The sequence below is a fragment of the Hemitrygon akajei genome, chromosome 13 (genome assembly GCF_048418815.1).
Source record: "Hemitrygon akajei chromosome 13, sHemAka1.3, whole genome shotgun sequence".
Classification (NCBI taxonomy): domain Eukaryota; kingdom Metazoa; phylum Chordata; class Chondrichthyes; order Myliobatiformes; family Dasyatidae; genus Hemitrygon; species Hemitrygon akajei.
In genome coordinates this window covers 99,842,795-99,861,880 of record NC_133136.1, presented here as the reverse complement: position 1 = coordinate 99,861,880, position 19,086 = coordinate 99,842,795, and the positions used below count along the sequence as shown (strand labels likewise).

General features: G+C 40.6%; 1 protein-coding gene across 1 annotated transcript in view; it reads left to right on the top strand.

Moving 5' to 3' along the window:
• Positions 1 to 1,345: 1,345 nt before the first annotated feature.
• Positions 1,346 to 19,086, top strand: part of prss12 (serine protease 12) — a 144,075-nt gene continuing 126,334 nt past the window's right edge. The window contains exons 1-2 of the mRNA XM_073065160.1: positions 1,346 to 1,692; positions 13,738 to 13,876. Coding sequence (XP_072921261.1) covers positions 1,362 to 1,692; positions 13,738 to 13,876 — 470 coding nt within the window. The 5' untranslated portion in view covers positions 1,346 to 1,361. The remainder of the gene's footprint in view (positions 1,693 to 13,737; positions 13,877 to 19,086) is intronic.

The following is a 19,086-nucleotide window of genomic DNA, read 5'->3' as shown; positions in this document are numbered from 1 at the left end:
TTAGAAAGAATACAGAGACAACATCTATTACACATCAGGAAGACGTAGACATCAACCAAATGTGAACTCCCCACCAGCACTCATCCTTTTGGGAACAGATTTTGCCCCTCCACCAGCAGGTTTGTGAATGATCTATCAACCCATGATGGTACTAGTCTTTTGCACTGTTTATTTTTTGTAACTTACAGCAATGTTTGTTTTGTTCTGTACTGCTGCCCCAAAACAACAAATGTCTGGACACAGGTCAGTAATAAACCTGATTCCGATTCTGATGCGGGAGCACCCAAGGAAGATGTCGCCGACCGCAAGATTCTCGGTGCGGGTAAGAGCGGCTGGGGTGGTGTGAATTTGCTACTCCCACCTAACATTCCCGGGCGCCAGTAAGGAAACTATGTGGATTTTTTTTTACCAGCAAAGATATTGATTGATATTTATAACGTTAATTGTCCTTGAATGAATTGCTTATACGTTTTCAATTAACTTTTCTGCAAACTAAAATATTTAATTTTCTTCACAAACAAGAGAAAATCTGCAGATGCTGTGAATCCGAGCAACACACACAAAATGCTGGAGAAACGGACTGCATAAGTGTTTCGGCCCGAGATGACGACTGTACTCTTTTCCGAGATGTTGAGTTCCTCCAGCATTTTGTTTGTGTTATTTAATTGTTATTCAGGACCTAGAAATATAAATAATTTTATAAGCATGCAATTGTTGAATACATTAGCGGAATGAAGTTTTGCCCCAGTGCTCGGAGTTCCTGGCTGACAGGGTTGCTTTGACTCAAGAGTGTTTTGAAGAGCAGCGGGAGGAAAACGCTTTTAACAAAGAGCGTTTGAAAGAAATGGACCCAAGGCTTTTGTCCGTTTGTATATTACATTGTTTTATGAGACTGTGAAGTGTTAACTGCCCTTAAAGCGCCGTTGACAGGACTCTGGTGTCAGATGTTCGCCAGGTGCCACTCTCGATTAAAACCTGGTACATCTCGCAAATAAACCCTACTTTCTCGGAAGGAGGGTCCCTGTTCCAACCAACCCCGGCCCTGCCCACCGAGCACCTCACAGCTGAGTGCGGGACTGGGGAAAGTTCACACGGGATGTACTAACAGCCTCTTCCCACACCGCTTTCTTTGTACCACAGCTGCCGTCAGGCTGTCCTATACTTGAAGACATAAGCAGGCAGCGTTAATCGAGACACCCACCCCCCCCCACCCCACCTCCGGTGCTTTCTTCTTGTATCCGTTTTATCCTTTCCCACCCCTTCACACACACACACACACAACTAACGGGGTTCAATAGTCGATGTATGTAGGGTTGATCGCTCCGGGAGTCGCAGATGGGTGCTGGCAGATCACGATCGCGATGAGGACCGCTCGCAGCTTTCTGGCTGTGGTCGCTCTGCTCTGCAGCGGTAGAGTCTGTTGCTTTAGCGCGGCGGGATCCATTAGCCTCCCGGGCGACTGTCTGTACAGCCCAGCCGGCCCGGCTATTTCGCGGCGGTCATTCGGGATCGCCGAGTCCGGCCACAGGTGCCTGGAGTGGAGCGCCATCCCCAGTTTCGTCGAGAGGTACCCAGACAAAGGTCTGGGGGATCATAACTTCTGTCGTAACCCCGGCGGGAGGCTCAAACCCTGGTGCTTTATCAGAAATCGCCGTGGAAGGATCGATTGGGCTTATTGCGGCTGCAGGCAGGGTGCGTACTAACACTGGACTTGCTGCTCATGTATGCAGACAAAGTGGGAAGTCCACCGAGACGGTGCGGTGCTGGCACCCAGATGCAAAAGCTCCCTCGAATGTTATGTCGATTGTGTGCTGCTAGATTCAGATAAAGGTTAATTTTATCATACACAGCAGGGTGCAATGAAATTCCTTTTTTTTGTGAAGGTCTCTGTGTAGACAGTACATGTTTAATACTTTATAATTAATTCCTGTGTACATTGTTAGTACTTTGTTCTTAGTCATTATTAGCAGCACCAGAGAAGAAGGTCGGATGTTTCATAGTAATTGAAAACTAACTGCCATACAATAACCGTCGTAGAGTAAATAAATATTTGATGTAATGCCTCCGCCGATTATAACTCAACTGTAAGGAATTGTCTCAGCTGACTCAGAAAAATATTTTTTAACATGGATCTGTTTTTAATTAATAAGAAAGGTGCTAGCGTACGGACAAATAGGGACAAACTTACAGCAAGATTTGTCTTTTCGAGCACGGGTCCTAACCTGGGGTCCACAGACCCTCTCAGTTAAGTGTAAGGCTCCGTGGCAAAAAAAAAGTTGGTAACTCCTGATAGAGGATTTGCGGTTTGGGAGTGCAAAGCGAATTCTCAGTAAAATGGTCCTCAGCATATGTGTCACCATGGAAACAGGTGATGCCTTCTGAAACTAAGGGTTGCTGATTGAGCAACTTACAATATATGTTTATTCCAGAAAACGAAATGATTGCCATTTGGAGCTGTCTCCATCTCCGAATGCATTATGGCATTAGATAACATGAAAGATATTTATAAACCAAACCAAGGCTGCCTTTACAGAAACAGACAGAGAAGCAGCATTAGGTTGTCCAAATGGAATGTGTGTTTGGCACCCGCTCAGTTGCACCATTTGTAAATATTATTTGGACATGCATATTCTTTCTAAGCAGATTGTTGGTGCCATGGGCTGAAGATGGTGGTCTCTCATTTCATCTAATAGTGTGAGTTATGTTAGATTTCACATTTTCACAAATATATCAGCATTTCATTTTGGCAGAGATACTATTAACTATTCCTTATCTTCAGAAACTTGAAAAGAAATCCCTTTATTTTCTCAGGCCCATTTCTTCTATGATGTGGTTCCCCATTATCTCTTCCTAAAACATTCCAAAAGCACAGGCACTGAAGCTGCACAGAAACAAGACCGCAGGATAACATCTTGTGTGACCATATCCCATCCGTCTTTGTTTAACCAGATCAGCATTGTGGTATAATTGTCTCTGTGGTGTTGTTTATCCAGCTTCTCTAAACAGATCTTTATACTTGCTGTCCCCCACATTTCGATAACTCTCAGAATAAATAATTGCTCCTTAAATTCCACACCCAGTTAAGTTGGTTACCATCTTATAGTTACATCTGTAATTTTAAACTCTCCAAAAATATAATCTGTCTCCAACTCTTCCTATCCTATGTCCTGTATTTATTCCCTTTTCTCAATGTCTTTGCTGGCTTTCCATTCTAGAACATCAGAGATGTCTTCCTCCTTTAAACCCCTTTAGAGAATGGGGTTTCCCTCCCTCCACTACTGATGCTTCCCTCACCCACATTTCCTCCATTTCCCAGTCATCTGCACTCGTCCCATCTTTCCACCACCTTAATAGCGATAGAGTTCCTCTTATCTTTACCTACCACCCCATCAGTCTCCACATCCAATACATTATCCCCCACAACCTCTGCCATCTCCAAAGGGATCCTACAACTAAACATGTCTTTACTTTCCCCCCTCCCCCTACTTTCCATTAGGATTGTTCCCTCTGCGATTTGCTTGTCCATTCTCCCTTCAGGCACTTATCCCTGCAAGTGGGCGAAGTGCTACAACTTCCCATACACCTCCCTCACCTCCATTCAGGGCCCCAAACAGTCTATTTCAGATGAGCAACACTTCACCTGTGAATCTGCTGGGATCATCTATTGTGTCCAGTGTTCCCAATGCGGCTTCCTCTACACTGGTGAGATCAATCATAAGTTGGGGGACCGCTCTGTCGAACTCCTCTGCACCATTTGCCAAACATTTTTATTCCAATTCCTATTCCCGTTCTGACATGTCAATCTAGGGCTTCCTCTTGTGCTAAGATGGGGCCACCCTCTGGGTGGAGGAGCAACACCTTATATTCCATCCGGCACACTCCAACCTGATGGCATGAATATTGATTTCGCCTTCCAGTAATCAATTTCCTCCCCGCCCCCTTTATTCACGACTCTGGCATTCACCTCTTCTCATCTACCTATTACTTCCTCTGGGGTCCCTCCTCCTTCCCTTTCTCCTATGAACCACTTTTCTCTCCTATTTCTCCCCCCTCCACCTCTTTATTATGGCATCTTCCCCTTTCCTTTCCAGTTGTGAAGAAGGGTCTTGGCCTGAAACCAACTATTTACCCTTTTCCAAAGATGCTGCCTGACCAGCTGAGTTCTTCCAGCATTTTGTGTGTATTGCTTCGGGTTTTCAGCATCTGCAGATTTTTCATGTTTATGTCTACATATCAGACCCTTTCATCATCTATTTGGCAATTGATCAGCCTCCCATCCTGAACCCTTTTGACATTTATATCCTTTAAATTGTAGATCATCCTTGTAAATCTGTTTTCCTCCTTCCCTTATGTAGTCCTTTATTTTAACAATTTGAGTACCAAAACTGCACTTTTGGTCTTTGAGATCCAATACAAAAGTTCTCTGTCTTTCAATTCTATCTCTTTAAAAATATACTTTGATGATTGAGTTTACTTAGGAGTATTAAGATGTGTTGTTATTTTTAGTGATTTATGTATTTGGATTCCACGATTGGTTAGCTTCTCCAACACATTTTGATCCCCGGGACAGATGGGTTTGGGTCAAACAGAAAGTTTGTGTCACAACTTCTGACTCCTGTGTCCTGCCCTTTTCATGAGTACTGATGAAGGGTCTCTGCCCAAAGCATCAACTGTTTACTGTTTTTCATCAATGCTGCATGGCCTGCTAAGTTCCTGCAGCATTTTGTGTGTGCTGCTTGGATTTCCGGCATCTGCAGATTTTCTCCTGTTTGTGATTTAACCCATAGAGATTGGGTTTCATGGAGCTTTGGAGATCTACTAAGTGATAGGAGGTGTGATGGTCAGCAAATAAATTTTGTTGCAGTGTTGCTATGTCTGAGGCAAACAGAAATGTTTAGTCCAGGTTACCCTCACTTCCTGAATTCAACCATCAAATCTTGTTCTGAAGTCTCCAATCCATTCACTGTGAGAAATTCCTTATTTCATGGAATTGATTTACTCGAAACTTATGAGTATGTTCTTCTTAATTCATCAAACACTTGACATCACAGAAAAGGCCAGCATATAGTGATAAGCTCCAACTATTCAAGAGAAGCTTCATTCATTCAAGGCACTCTTATTGAGTCAAATGGTAGGAAATTTGCTCCAGCAATGGTAAATACATTTCTGTTAGGATGATGTATGAATTGGAGAGCAACTAGCAAGTGTATTGATCCCACACTTCTAGTGGCCTTATGTGATCTGGATGGTAAGCGTCATGGATTTGGGATGTGCATTAGAAGAAGTCTTGCGGAGTAACTGCTGTGGTTTTGTAAGTGGTGTATAATGCAGCTATGATTCACCACTAGTAGAAGGAATGATTGATTAACATGTTGGGTAATGGGCCACACAAGTGGCAAACTTTGAGAATATGATAACAGCTGCACATATCCAGCCAATTCAGGATTATTTCTTTACACTCCTTACTTACCCCTTGCGTACATTTGTAAAACTGAAGTGCATAGCCTGTCTGATAGCACATACAGAGAGAGAACAAAAACAGGCTACATTTCTGGTCAATGATATTTCTTCAAAACTCAAGATAAGAAGCAATTTCTTCACATGCTCCCTGCCTTTCTGAATATTTCTGGCATTTCTTGTTTTTATTTCAGATTTCCAAATTTCATAGATTGCAACAGCACACTGAGCAACATCTGTACTATTATTCAGGGTCTGAGCTGATAGATCTGCAATAAGCCCAACTATTTTCTTTATGGTTGATATTACTTCAGACTATTAATACTTCTTTCCCTCAATTCCCTTTAACTTCCATGTTACTAGGGGTGAATTATGCCAGGCTTGGTCATATACAGCCCTCATGTCAAAAGCAGTCCTTTTCCATTTGCCTCTTGAATTCAAATCCTTGGACAAGGGTTGAAGATCAATTTGAGGCAAATATGCCCAGTGAAATCCAAAATGAGCATCAGTGATTGTGTGGTGGTCAGTGTATTATCCATTTACTATGGATTGGGAATTGACTGGGCTTTTAGAGCATTTATTGAATATCACTGGAACTGACGATGTATTGGAGCTGAGGCTATGTGAATGAACTATAGACCATTTTGCAAAAAACAAATCAATTTACCGAGAAAACGAGATTGTTTAGACATTAAAGGAAGCAGAAAATACAGCAATTTTTCTCAGTGAAAGAATGATTAATTCTCTGATGGAGGGGAGTTGCTGATAAATCATGTAGATAAAATCAATTCCAATCACATTCAGCAGCCTGGGGAACAAGCTGAAAGAATAGAGGAATTATCCAATCATTTCCTTTCTGGTCATTGTCACTCCATGTAGTCTAATGGCAATTTTTTACTCTACACATGAAGGAAACATTCAGTTAGACCAGCCACAAATGTACTGTAGCTACAAGAACAACTGAATGGATGGGTGACTCAACTTCCTTTTTCATGGACTAGAATAGAATATTCTCTGCTTAAAGGAGACTGCAGCTACTATAGAAGAAGAGAGTATTGTCCCATACAAAACAGTGTGCACACCCACCACTCTCAATATTTATTCTCTGCACCACCAGTGCTTTTTGGCTTCAGTAGGTGCAGTTACTCATTTAGGCTATTTGGACAGCCCTCTGAACCCACAACCTCTATGACTAAAAAAGTCAAGGGGAACATCTTCATGAGAGTACCAGATATGGAGGTATGATTCTGAGTTTTCAGATGGCACTATTTTGATGGTGGCGTTCATAGTGACAAGGTTAACGAATGATATTGACCACCTGGGAAATTGGGCAGATTTTGGGAGGTCAAATAAGGACACATATCATGAGAGGCATTGGGGGAAGAATTGGTGGGTATTCCAGGGAGAGTGGTGGAAAGACGGTTCTAAAGGTGGCAAAACAAGTAGACAAGAAGACATAAAGGATGCTGGTCTTCATTAGCCAGGATTAGAACATAATAACCCAGAGGCCTTCATAAAACTGTGGTTAGGCCACTGAAGAATTGTAGGCTGTTCTAGTTGTCACACTATAGGAAGGATGTGAATACACTGGAGAGAATGCAGAGGAAACTTTCCAAGATGCTGACTTGACTGGGGTGCAAAGTTTCAGTTATGAGGAGAGACTGGATAGGCTGGATTTGTGCATTTTGGAGTAGAGGAGACTTGGAGGGGGGGGGGGGGGGAGGAAGTCCTGAGAGAGGTGTACAGCATTGGGAGGGACATTAATAAGGTGCATAGTAAGGAACTTTTCCTTCTGATGGTGACATCTAAAATCAGAGGGCTCAGGTTTAAGTTGATGTGTAAGAAGGTTTGAGGAGGATTTGAAGGAAAAAAGTTCATTTAGAGGGTGTTTAGAATCTGGGGCACACTGCCTGAGAAAGTGATGGGGCACAGCACTTAAAACATATCAGGATGCACATTTGAATCACCAAGGCATATACAGCAATGGACTAAGTGATGGTAAATGGGATTTGTATGATTAGAACTTGTGCATGCTGAATGGCCCAGTTCTATGTTGTGTGCCTCTATAACACTATGACCATTGCCACCACACTAGGTTCTCCTTTAGGTTTCTCACAAGCCTTCATGGAAATATTTTGCAGCTGGGTCTAGATACAAAACTCCATGCCCTATAATACCAGAAGAACTATTGCATTTTGAGAAGATGACTCAGCACCTAATTCACCTGGGCAATTAGGAATGGATAATACATGTAATCCATGCCAGTTATGTCCCCATTCTGAACAATGAATACAATAATGGTTGTCTGAAGTCTTCGTCAGCTTTAGATAAGTGTCAGAAGTTAGACCATAGTTCAGAATGAGACCTTTTGGCCCATCGAGGCTGCTCCACCATTCCATCATGGCTGATTTCTTGATCTTCAGGGACCTCTTGATCTTCAGTCAAATGAGCTACCACTGAGCTATACTCCCACATCTGAACAAGGAATTTGGACAAGCACTTAGATTGGACATGTTTAGAGGGGTATGAGCCAAACATGGGTAGATGGGGACTAGCTTATATGGCAATTTTGGTCAGAATGGACCAGTTGTACTGTAGGGCCTGTTTAGGTGCTGTATTACTTTCTGACTCTAAAGAATCAAGCTAATACCTCTTTTATGGCAGATGCAGAAAGACTCTGGTCCAACCCGTTTACAGGAAAGAGCAAAATTCAAAGCAACCCCTTCTGTTGATATAGACAGCAAGATTCACAAAGTCTTTCTTTGCACAAGTGCAGCCTGATTTAGACTAACTCTTTCTACTGGCAGATAAAAAAATTCAGATCTAATTATTCCTACAGCCAAATATTTATAGTACAGCTGCACAAATTTTTGATGTTTTCTGTAAGGACTGTTTTAAATAACTGAGTTTTGGGTTCCAACAAACCGCAGAGAACAAGGAATATATTTCAACTGAACAGTTGCTCCAATCACTTGTCTATGACTTAAGTGTTATTTGACAATCAGTTACATGCATTTTTTATGCTGGATATGTGTTTAACTAATTTACTAAAAGTACATAAAGTCAATATTGTAGCTACAATTCCTTAACAGCTACCATGCTTAAATAAAATGGCTCTTTATGACATTAAAAAGCAAGGCAAATTATCCTTTATTCTGTAATGGGGAATAAAAGCTAAATTCAGACAATTTAAGAATATAGCATGGCATTTTACTAAGTATATTGTATGAAATATTTCATATTGCAAACTCAAAAAAAACTGAAGTCTAAATTTAGAAATATTGCAATTTAATATTTTTCTGGTGTATGGTAAAAGAGAACACTATGCTTCAAAGCAAGACTGCTGCAGAAGAAAGCAGTAAAAAATGCTCCCCAGATGTCATGATAACTGAACCAAATTTGAGCAATTGCAATTTACCCAGTGGATTCATGTGAATTGCACCAAGTTATCCGTAATTATAACAAAATATGTACTCTCAGGCATGCCTTAAAAAAGGTTTGAGTAAGAAATGGAATACCGTACTGAAGCGACAGAAAATGCTTACATGTGAAAATGCTGAGATAGGAAGGTAAAAGTGGCTAAGTGTGCCATTTCTCATATTTAGATGGAGCAGTGAAGGATCACTCTCAGTTTGTTGGGAAATAATTTCTTGATATTCACACACAGCTGAATGCTGTTTTGAAACCTGACATTAATTCCTAGTGGGCTAGAATTTGTTTCGGTACTTTCAATTGTTAGGAGAAATTGCATCTCCTCATCAATTCAGTTGCAGAAGGTTCAATTTTTTGATGAAGACTAACAAGATGTGTGGGACCAACTGGAAAAGTTTTAACACTATGTAGCAAGTCCATAAATAGTTATAAGATGTAACAATCTCATGAAACTTAATGCATTTCAGTTGTGAGGCAAAAAGTAAAATGTCTTTTTTGGGAAGTTAGTGACAGTACAGCAAACTAACAGTTAATTGCTTGTCTGCCTCTTGCTTGAAGAAGGTGTACCATTTCCCATAAATGGAGTGGAGTGCCATCACAACCAGTTAGCAGCAGGTGGCATCTCATTGGTTCTTCAATCAACCCTGGAACATCTGGACAGCGAAGGTACATACATCAGAATGCTCTTTATTGGCTACAGCTCAGCCTAGACCCCTCAAAACTAATCAATAAGCTTTAAGACCTTAACCCCAACACCTCCTTGTGCAACTGGATGCTTGATTTCCTCACTTGCAGACTCCGGTCACTTCAGATTGCCAACAGCATCCCCTCCACACACATGCACCACAAGGCTGTGTGCTTAGCCCCCTGCTCTATTGGCTTTACACTTACGACTGTGAGGCCAAGCACAGCTCCAATGACATATTTAATTTTGCTATTGACACCACTGTCATTGGCCGAATCAAAGGTGGTGAGGAATCAGCATATAGGAGTGAGATTAAAAATCTGGCTGAGTGATGCCACAACAACAACCTCTCACTCAATGTCACCAAGACCAAGGAGCTGATTATAGATTAAGAAGGAAGTAACCAGAGGTCCATGACTCAGTCCTTATTGGGGGATCAGAAGTGGACAGGGTTAGTAACTTCAAGCTTCTTGGCATTATCATTTCCAGGGACTTGTCCTGGGTCCAACAGGTAAGTGCCATTATGAAGAAAGCACGGCAGCGCATCTACTTCCTTAAAAGTTTGCGAAGGTTCTCCACATCATCTGAGCCATTGACAAACTTCTATAGATGTGTAGTGGAGAGTATATTAACTGGTTGCATCGTGGCCTGGTATGGAAACACCAATGTTCTTGAATGGAGAAGCTTACAAAAGTATTGGATATGCCCCAGTCCGTCACGGGTAAAGCTTTTCCCCACCATTGAGCACATTTGCACAGAGTGCTGTCACAGGAAAGCAGCATCCATCTTCAAGGACCCTCACCACTCAAGCTATGCTCCCTATTCACTGCTGCCATCAAGAACCTCAGGACCCACAGCAGCAGGTTCAGGAACAGTACCCCTCAACCATCAAGTTCTTGAAACTGAGAGGAAAATTTCATTCAATTTCACTTGCCCATCACTGAACTGTTTCCACAACCTATGGACTCACTTTCAAAGACTCTTCTTCTCAAGTTCTCGATATTTATTCCTTATTTACTTATTATTATTATTATTATTATTATTATTATTATTATTATTATTATTATTATTATTATTATTATTATTATTATTATTATTATTATTATTATTATTATTATTATTTCATATTTCCACAGTTGTTGTCTTTTGCAAGTTGGTTATTTGTCCCTCCTGTTGAGTGCAGTCTTTCATTGATTCTATTGTGTTTCTTGGATTTACTGTGTATGCCCACAAGAAAATGAATGTTAGGGTTTTATATTGTGACATCCACCTGTACTTTGATAATAAACTTGCTTTCATCTTTGAACTTAAATACTTCGGTCCTATAGATACTTTGACTGCAACATCTGTATTGTTGTCCTCCATATGAAGGAAATCTGTTCATTCACCTGCAATATAAAAAGCAATTTCTCTACATGGTAACATTGAAATTCAAGGCCCTTCCACATTGAATAAATCTTGTAAATTATGGCACACATTGCACATTGATTACTAGTTACTGTTTGCGAATTTGCAATAGTGCAAAGGAAGTGTAATGAAGTGTTTGGAGAAGTATAATCTTCAATGGAAAGCTTTGTGTCAGGTTCAGTGCATTGTTAGCACTCTGTGGGCTCAGGCTGCATTGCAATATGTAAGCACATAGATCACCAATTCGCGCAATGTGGACTACATGCAAGTTGCTCTTAAACTACTACAATTTTCAGAAGTGGTGCGTGTTCAACATAATATTTTCAATGAATCTGCCTGACTGAGAAACATTTGAGAATATGATACATATTTGTCAACTTGCTTGTTCAGTCAGACCCTTTAAATACCACTAGAGCAGGCCTTTCAGTGGTTATGGAAGCTCACTTTCCACAATCGACCTTAACTCATTATGGGTCTGACATGCACCAATGATAATTATGGAAATAGCTTAACAATGGCATGCAAAAGTTTGGGTACCCCTGGTCAAAATTTCTGTTACTGTGAATAACTAAGTGAGTAAAAGATGACCTGATTTCCAAAAAGTTGAGGATGATATTAATATTTTAAGCAAGCTTACTTTTTTTTATTTCCATCTTTTACAATTTCAAAATAACAATAAAGGAAAAGGGCCCAAAGCAAAAGTTTGGGCACCCTGCATGGTCAGTACTTAGTAACACCCCCTTTGGCCAGTATCACAGCTTGTAAATGCTTTCTGTAGCCAGCTAAGAAAGTCTTTCAATTCTTGTTTGGGGGATTTTCACCCATTCTTCCTTGCAAAAGGCTTCTAGTTCTGTGAGATTCTTGGGCCATCTTGCATGCACTGCTCTTTTGAGTCTATCCACAGATTTTCGATGATGTTTAGGTCGGGGGACTGTGAGGGCCATGGCAAAACCTTCAGCTTGCGCCTCTTGAGGTAGTTCATTGTGAATTTTGAGGTGTGTTTAGGATCATTATCCTGTTGTAGAAGCCATCCTCTTTAAATCTTCAGGTTTTTTTTTACAGACGGTGTGATGTTTGCTTCCAGAATTTGCTGGTATTTAATTGAATTCATTCTTCCCTCTATCAGTGAAATGTTCCCTGTGCCACTGGCTGCAACACAAACCCAAAGCATGATCGATCCACCCCCGTGCTTAACAGTTGGAGAGATGTTCTTTTCATGAAATTCTGCACCTTTTTCCCTCCAAATATACCTTTGCTCATTGTGGCCAAAAAGTTCTATTTTAACTTCATCAGTCCACAAGACTTGTTTCCAAAATGCATCAGGCTTGCTTAGATGTTCCTTTGCAAACTTCTGATGCTGTATTTTGTGGTGAGGACGCAGGAAATGTTTTCTTCTGATGACTCTTCCATGAAGGTCATATTCGTACAGGTGTCACCGCACAGTAGAACAGTGCACCACCACTCCAGAGTCTGCTAAATCTTCCTGAAGGTCTTTTGCAGTCAAACAGGGGTTTTGATTTGCCTTTCTAGCAATCCTACAAGCAGTTCTCTCAGAAAGTTTTCTTGGTCTTCCAGACCTCAATTTGACCTCCACCATTCCTGTTAACTACCATTTCTTAATTACATTATGAACTGAGGAAACAACTACTTGAAAACTCTTTGCTATCTTCTTATAGCCTTCTCCTGCTTTATGGGCATCATTTATTTTAATTTTCAGAGTGCTAGGCAGCTGCTTAGAGGATCCCATGGCTGCTGATTGTTGGGACAAGGTTTGAGGTGTCAGGGTATTTATAAAGCTTTGAAATTTGCATCACCTGGCCTTTCCTAACAATGACTGTGAACAAGCCACAGCCCTAACAAGCTAATTAAGGTCTGAGACCTTGGTAAAAGTTATCTGAGAGCTCAAATCTCTTGGGGTGCCCAAACTTTTACATGGTGCCCCTTTCCTTTTTTTCACTCTAAAATGTACAAAACAAAAATAATACACTAATCTTGCTTAAAACATTGAAAAAAATGTTTCATCTTTAACTTTGACTTTTGGAGATCAGTTCATCTTCTACTCACTTAACTATTCACAGTAACAGAAATTTTGACCAGGGTGCCCAAACTTTTGCATGCCACTGTGTATATATATGTGGGACACAATTGATACATGATGCATAGTAGTCTATTATGACATTTTATTATGTACAGAAGTACTGGAAGGTATGTTGCAAACTTTGCTGACTGTGTTGTAAGTTTATTAGCTTGACAAAGAAATTGTCATATAGCATTATTAAATACTACACTATATTATTGAATTTATGTACTGTATATTCAATTTGCTGGGCCTGTCAAGCTCAAATCTGACTTTTGCCTCCTACATTTTGAATTTTTGTTGATATGGTGTGGAGAGTAGGTCTACCTGTCTCATTATAACATCCTAACTCCTTAATGGTCTTTACTTGAAGCCACAGTGCAATATTACAACAAATGCACACAATAGCTTTCTCTGGTTTTCCTTTTAAAAAAGAACGATCAAACATGCTTCATGAACTTCCTTAGAGATGTGAATTGATAACTAATGTGAAAGCATTATGAGTTCTTCAGACATCATTCCAGGTAAAATGTTAATACTCCTAATTACCTCTACTATTCACACACCCCTTACAATTTTGTTTTCATCTGAAATTCTCATTCCCACTTCCACAATAACTGATGACATTTTCTGTTAATATCCATTTGTCTAAAAATTAACTAATATTTTATTTTATCAGGTTTAGTCCGATTGCAAGGAGGTCAGAAGCTTGGCGAAGGTAGAGTTGAAGTGTATGTGAATGGAGTATGGGGAATGATCTGCAGCAAGAACTGGGATGATCGGGACGCCTCAGTCGTTTGTCGGCAGCTCGGACATGGGTAGGATTTACAAATTGGAACTTTTGAACCTGGATTTTTTTTTGAGCATTATCCCAGAGAGCTGCAAGATTTCTTTGCTGCCTGAAATGGAAGTAATTCCTTGGTTCTGTCATAGAGTTTTCGCAATTAAAACTGTCAAAGTATTTTCAGTTATTGAAGAAGAAGGTTTGGCAAATGCATTAACTTTTAGTTTCCATAATACATTGTAATGAAATTAGTGATGAAAATAATAATAGTCACTCATTCAAAGTGACTCGTCGCTGTTGTTGTAGTGTTTCCCCACCTGGCCACTTGTTCATTAACATATTGTATTATTTTTTCACTGATAAGTATTATTAATCTGCCTTTTGAAAACAACTTCAACAAATAAATGCAACACAGACAAAATGCTGGAGGAACTCAGCAAGCCAAGCAGCATTTCTGGAAAAGAGTAAACAGTTGATGTTTTGGGCCTGCTGAGTTCCTCCAGCATTTAGTATGTGTTGCTTCAGGGTTATTGATTTAAGTTATTGTCAATTCAGGCTGAAAAATTCACATTTTAGATAATGCAACTTGATGGGTTTTATGTTTGTTCTTGATATAAGACAAATTTGGGTAGGAAAAAAACTAACACAGTTATTATTTACAAAAAACTACAGGTTAGGCTTTAGTTTGGCCACATTTAACTCAGAACCTTCAGCCCGTCAAAAGCGCGTGTGACACATTCACCAATGTCACTTCCCGTTCTGATGAACCACCCGCATTACACACAGGGATATGAAGTTCTTTATTATGTACAGACAGAATAACACAGTGGGCTAAAATTATTCTGACTTAGTTATATCTTTTACAACTGGCCCAAGGACTTGTGAATCTTGTATCTAGAGCTGGTTTGGGTCCGAATCTATTCCTGGTGATTTCCTCACATCATCTCCCATTGTATCCTTCCCCTTTTCCTGTTAATTGTATCTTTAATATAAATCACCTCGAGAAAATGACAAAAATATTTAAAACCTGAGGTTCTTTGACAGAAATGCTTCAACTGTCATAAATGGGTACCCTCTTTTAATAAACAGCACCAGACACTTTCACAAGGAGAAATATTTTCTCCACATCCATCCAGTTAAAAGCCCTCAGGGTCTTGTATGTTTCAATCAAATTCTCTCTCACTTCTCTAAACACCAATGGATACCTATCTGCCTCTTTCAACATTTTCTCATAAGACAACTTGCCTATTTCAGGATTTAAGCTAGTAAATTTTCTCCGTACAGCTTCCAATCCATTAACTTAATTTCTTTATAAAAGGGGCCATTACTGTACACAACAGTCCTGATATGGTCACATCAAAGTCATGTATGGCATCTGAACCATTAACCCTTATAATAAATAAAAGCATTCTGTTAGCTTTAGCCTTTTGTGTATCATGCATGAAGGCACCAAGACCCCTCTGCTTTTCAATTTCTCGCCATTTAGACAAAATGTGTTTTTTATTCTTCCTACCAAAATGGGGAAATTCACATTTTCCTATTTTGTACTATGAACTAGCCACTATGTATATCCGGTAGTAACCTTCTGTGCAAGAAGAAGGCCTATCAATCCTGTTTCCCCTCTCCTTACTTCCTTGTGCCCAGCATCTCATTCTCTCTCACACAAGAATTGCTTTAATTCCTTTTAATGTTAACCTACATTAGAGGTAATTCACAGTGGCCAATCAACCTAGCAGCACATCTTTGATACGCAAGAGGAAACTGGAAAACCAGAGGCAGGCCCTACTTGCCTTATTATTGTATAAATGATCATTCTAAATAAAAAATCCTATCAGTTCCTACATTTATTTTCAGAGACAAGCTGTCATTCAGGCAGACTCTGGCAAGTACAGGGATGGAAGGAAAGAGCATGCCGAAAATATTTTACGTTATTTGATATATTGTATAATATTCCTTTGATCACCAGGATGAAGTAAATATATATTGTATGTTCAGAAATTACTTGATTAGCATTTATGCATTACATGCTTTTGATTTATGAGATTGACTCCAAAAAATCAGACGCTGCAGCTTCAGTAAGCTAGCTTTCAAACTTCTCAGCAGTGAACACAAGTTTGTGTAACATACAACAGATGTCCTTCAGGAAACACCAACCAAAAAGATAGTCTTTCTGGTTGGAGAATGGATATGCTTTCCAAAAATGATCTATCTTTCTGACTGTAGCAATGAGGGATAATGGTTACTACAAGGCCTGTCCTCTGATTTCATTCTTAAATGATTATCACAGTTAATGTAATGGCAGTGAGCTAGCGTTCAATATCCTGGACAAAAATTGAATCAAGTGAAAGGTTTTAGGGCCCTATCAAATTGGGAGATTACAGAACTAAGGATTGACAGCTTTATGGAAACCTTGCTAGTTAACCAGGAAGTGACAGATCAAGCCCTGATTCTGCCTTCTTTCAGCTTTAGGCTCTAGGGTTGAACCATAGAACACTACAGCACAGAAACAGGCCTTTTGGCCCTTCTTGGCTGTGCCAAACCATTTTTCTGCTTAGTTCCACTGACCTGCACCTGGCCCATAATCCCTCCATACACCTCTCATCCATGTAACTGTCCAAGTTTTTCTTAAATGTTAAAAGTGAGCCCGCATTTACAACTTCATCTGGCAGCTCATTCCACACTCCCACCACTCTCTGTGTGAAGAAGCCCCTCCTAATGTTCCCTTTAACCCATGTCCTCTGGTTTTTTTCTCCCCTAGCCTCAGTGGAAAAAGCCTGCTTGCATTCACTCTATCCATACCCATCATAATTTTATATATCTCTATCAAATCACCCCTCATTCTTCTATACTCCAGGGAATAAAGTCCTAACCTATTCAACCTTTCTCTGTAACTCAGTTTCTCAAGTCCCGGTAACATCCTTGTAAACCTTCTCTGCACTCTTACAACCTTATTAATAACCTTCCTGTAATTCCTATGGCCTAGGTACACAAAGAAATGATGAAACTACCATGAAAACTATTGGGTGACATCCTGCCCCCTGTGCCAATCCTCACTTCTCTGGTAATTTAACAGAGAGTGAGGAGGTAAGTTTCTTTTGAATAGGAAGGCTTTTAGTCAAGTAGAAGTGACTAAGAAAACTATCATCAGAATCTAAACACAAAAATACAACTGCAGATGCTGTGGATCAAAGAATACGTACACAACGCTGGAAGAACTCAGCAGGTCAGGCAGCATCCATGAGAAAAGAGTAGCCAACGTTTTGGGCCGAGTCTCTTCATCAGGAATGGGGGGAAGAGAGGGCCGAAGCCCAGTAATAGAGATAGGGGAGGGGGCAGGGCCTAGAGGTGCCAGGTGGAGAACCAATCAGAGGAAGGACTGTCTGGGGCCCGGAATGGTGGTAAGGGGGGAGGTGTGGGGACAGGTGTAGCACTTACGCTTGCAGGGATAAGTGCCAGGTGGGAGTTCTGTGGGGAGGGACATGTGGACCAGGTAGTCGCGGAGGGAACGATCCCTGCGAAAAGCTGAGAGGGGTAGGGAGGGAAAGATGTGCTTGGTGATGGTCGTTCCAGGTGAGGCAACACTTCACCTGCGAGTCTGCTGGAGTCGTCTATTGCATCCGGTGCTCCCGGTGCGGCCTCCGTCCATCACAATAGACAGGACCTCCGGGTTGCCACCCACTTCAACTCCGCCTCTCATTCCCATCTAGATATGTCCATACATGGCCTCCTCTACTGCCATGATGAGGCCAAACTCAGGTTGGAGGAGCAACACCTCATCTACCATCTGGGTAGCCTCCAGCCTGGTGGTATGAACACTGAATTCTCCAATTTCCGGTAATTCCCTCCCTCTCCCCCTTCCCCTATCCCAGGTCCCTCTCTGCCTCTCTCCCCTTTCAACTTTCTGCTTCTTTATCTCTACAGTTCTTTCATGCTTATCCCCTCCCCCCCCGTTATCTTTCCTCTGATTGGTTCTCCACCTGGTGCCTCTAGGCCCTACCCCCTCCCCTATCTCTATTACTGGGCTTCGGCCCTCTCTTCCCCCCCATTCCTGATGAAGGGTCTCGGCCCAAAACATTGGCTACTCTTTTCTCATGGATGCTGCCTGGCCTGCTGAGTTCTTCCAGTGTTGTGTACGTATTCTTCTATCATCAGAATCTATCGTCTGAAAAGTTGCGAGCTGTAGTTACCATGTGAAATTGGTGAACTTGCTCTGGAGTTGAAGTGCGTAAACATTAATTAATAGATCTTTCTGCATAATTAAGAAAAAATGACATATTTACATCAAGTTTTTCCTGTCATAATATCTGGAAACAACTCATGACCAGTGCAGTGTAGTCATTCCTGCTGTAATGGAAATAGAACCAATTTTCCATGAAGGTATGCAAAGTACAAAGTCCCACAGTTGATGTGGTTGAAGGAACATGTCCATCTGAGAATTTCCTTCCATTGTTTATGCATGCATTCAGAAAGGAGAAAAACATCTCCGGGGTTCTGTTCCTGATGTTATCCAATAACCACAAGTGCTTTGTGAAGAATTAGGGGGAGGATTTGTATACATTTCTGAAAGTGGAAATAATTGGCAAGAATTATTTTTATTAACTATACCTAAATGCTCTTGAAAAATTGCTGGAGAGTTCTTTTCTCAGCAATGTTTGGTTTGTCAGGTCATTTCAGTATTAACATTTCTGCAAGTTTCAGATTACATAAAGACCAGACTGAGCATTTAAGAGAAAAAGATAGCTTCAAGGTCTTTAACATTGATTATTTGATTTATTTTTTCAGATTTGATTATTTAGGTAAATTTAAATTTCACATTTACCATGGTGTAATTTCAATTCATTTCAGTATCATTAGTCCAGGCCTCTGGATGGTTGGTCCAAGTAGATTAATCCTATGATATCAGAGGGCTGATGGCACAGCGAAAACTGCATTGTAGCAAGGGTTCCCATTTTCACAAGTAAAGAAGATATTATAAAATAAAGTTCAAAAAAAGGTTCATTGAATTTAAATTTGACAATAATGTAGATTGTAGGCTATAGAGTCAGTCACTGGATAATAAGTTCTTCATGAAAATGAACATGTAGAATGGTGGTTAAATAGTAGTGGGGCCAACATTATGGCACGTGGTGGTCATTGCGACGCTACTACAGCTTGGAGTATTCCAGAGTTCAGAGTTCAGTTCCGATGCCATTCCATAAAGAGGCTCTGTGTATCCTCATCGTGGAATGTGTGGGTTTTCCTCGG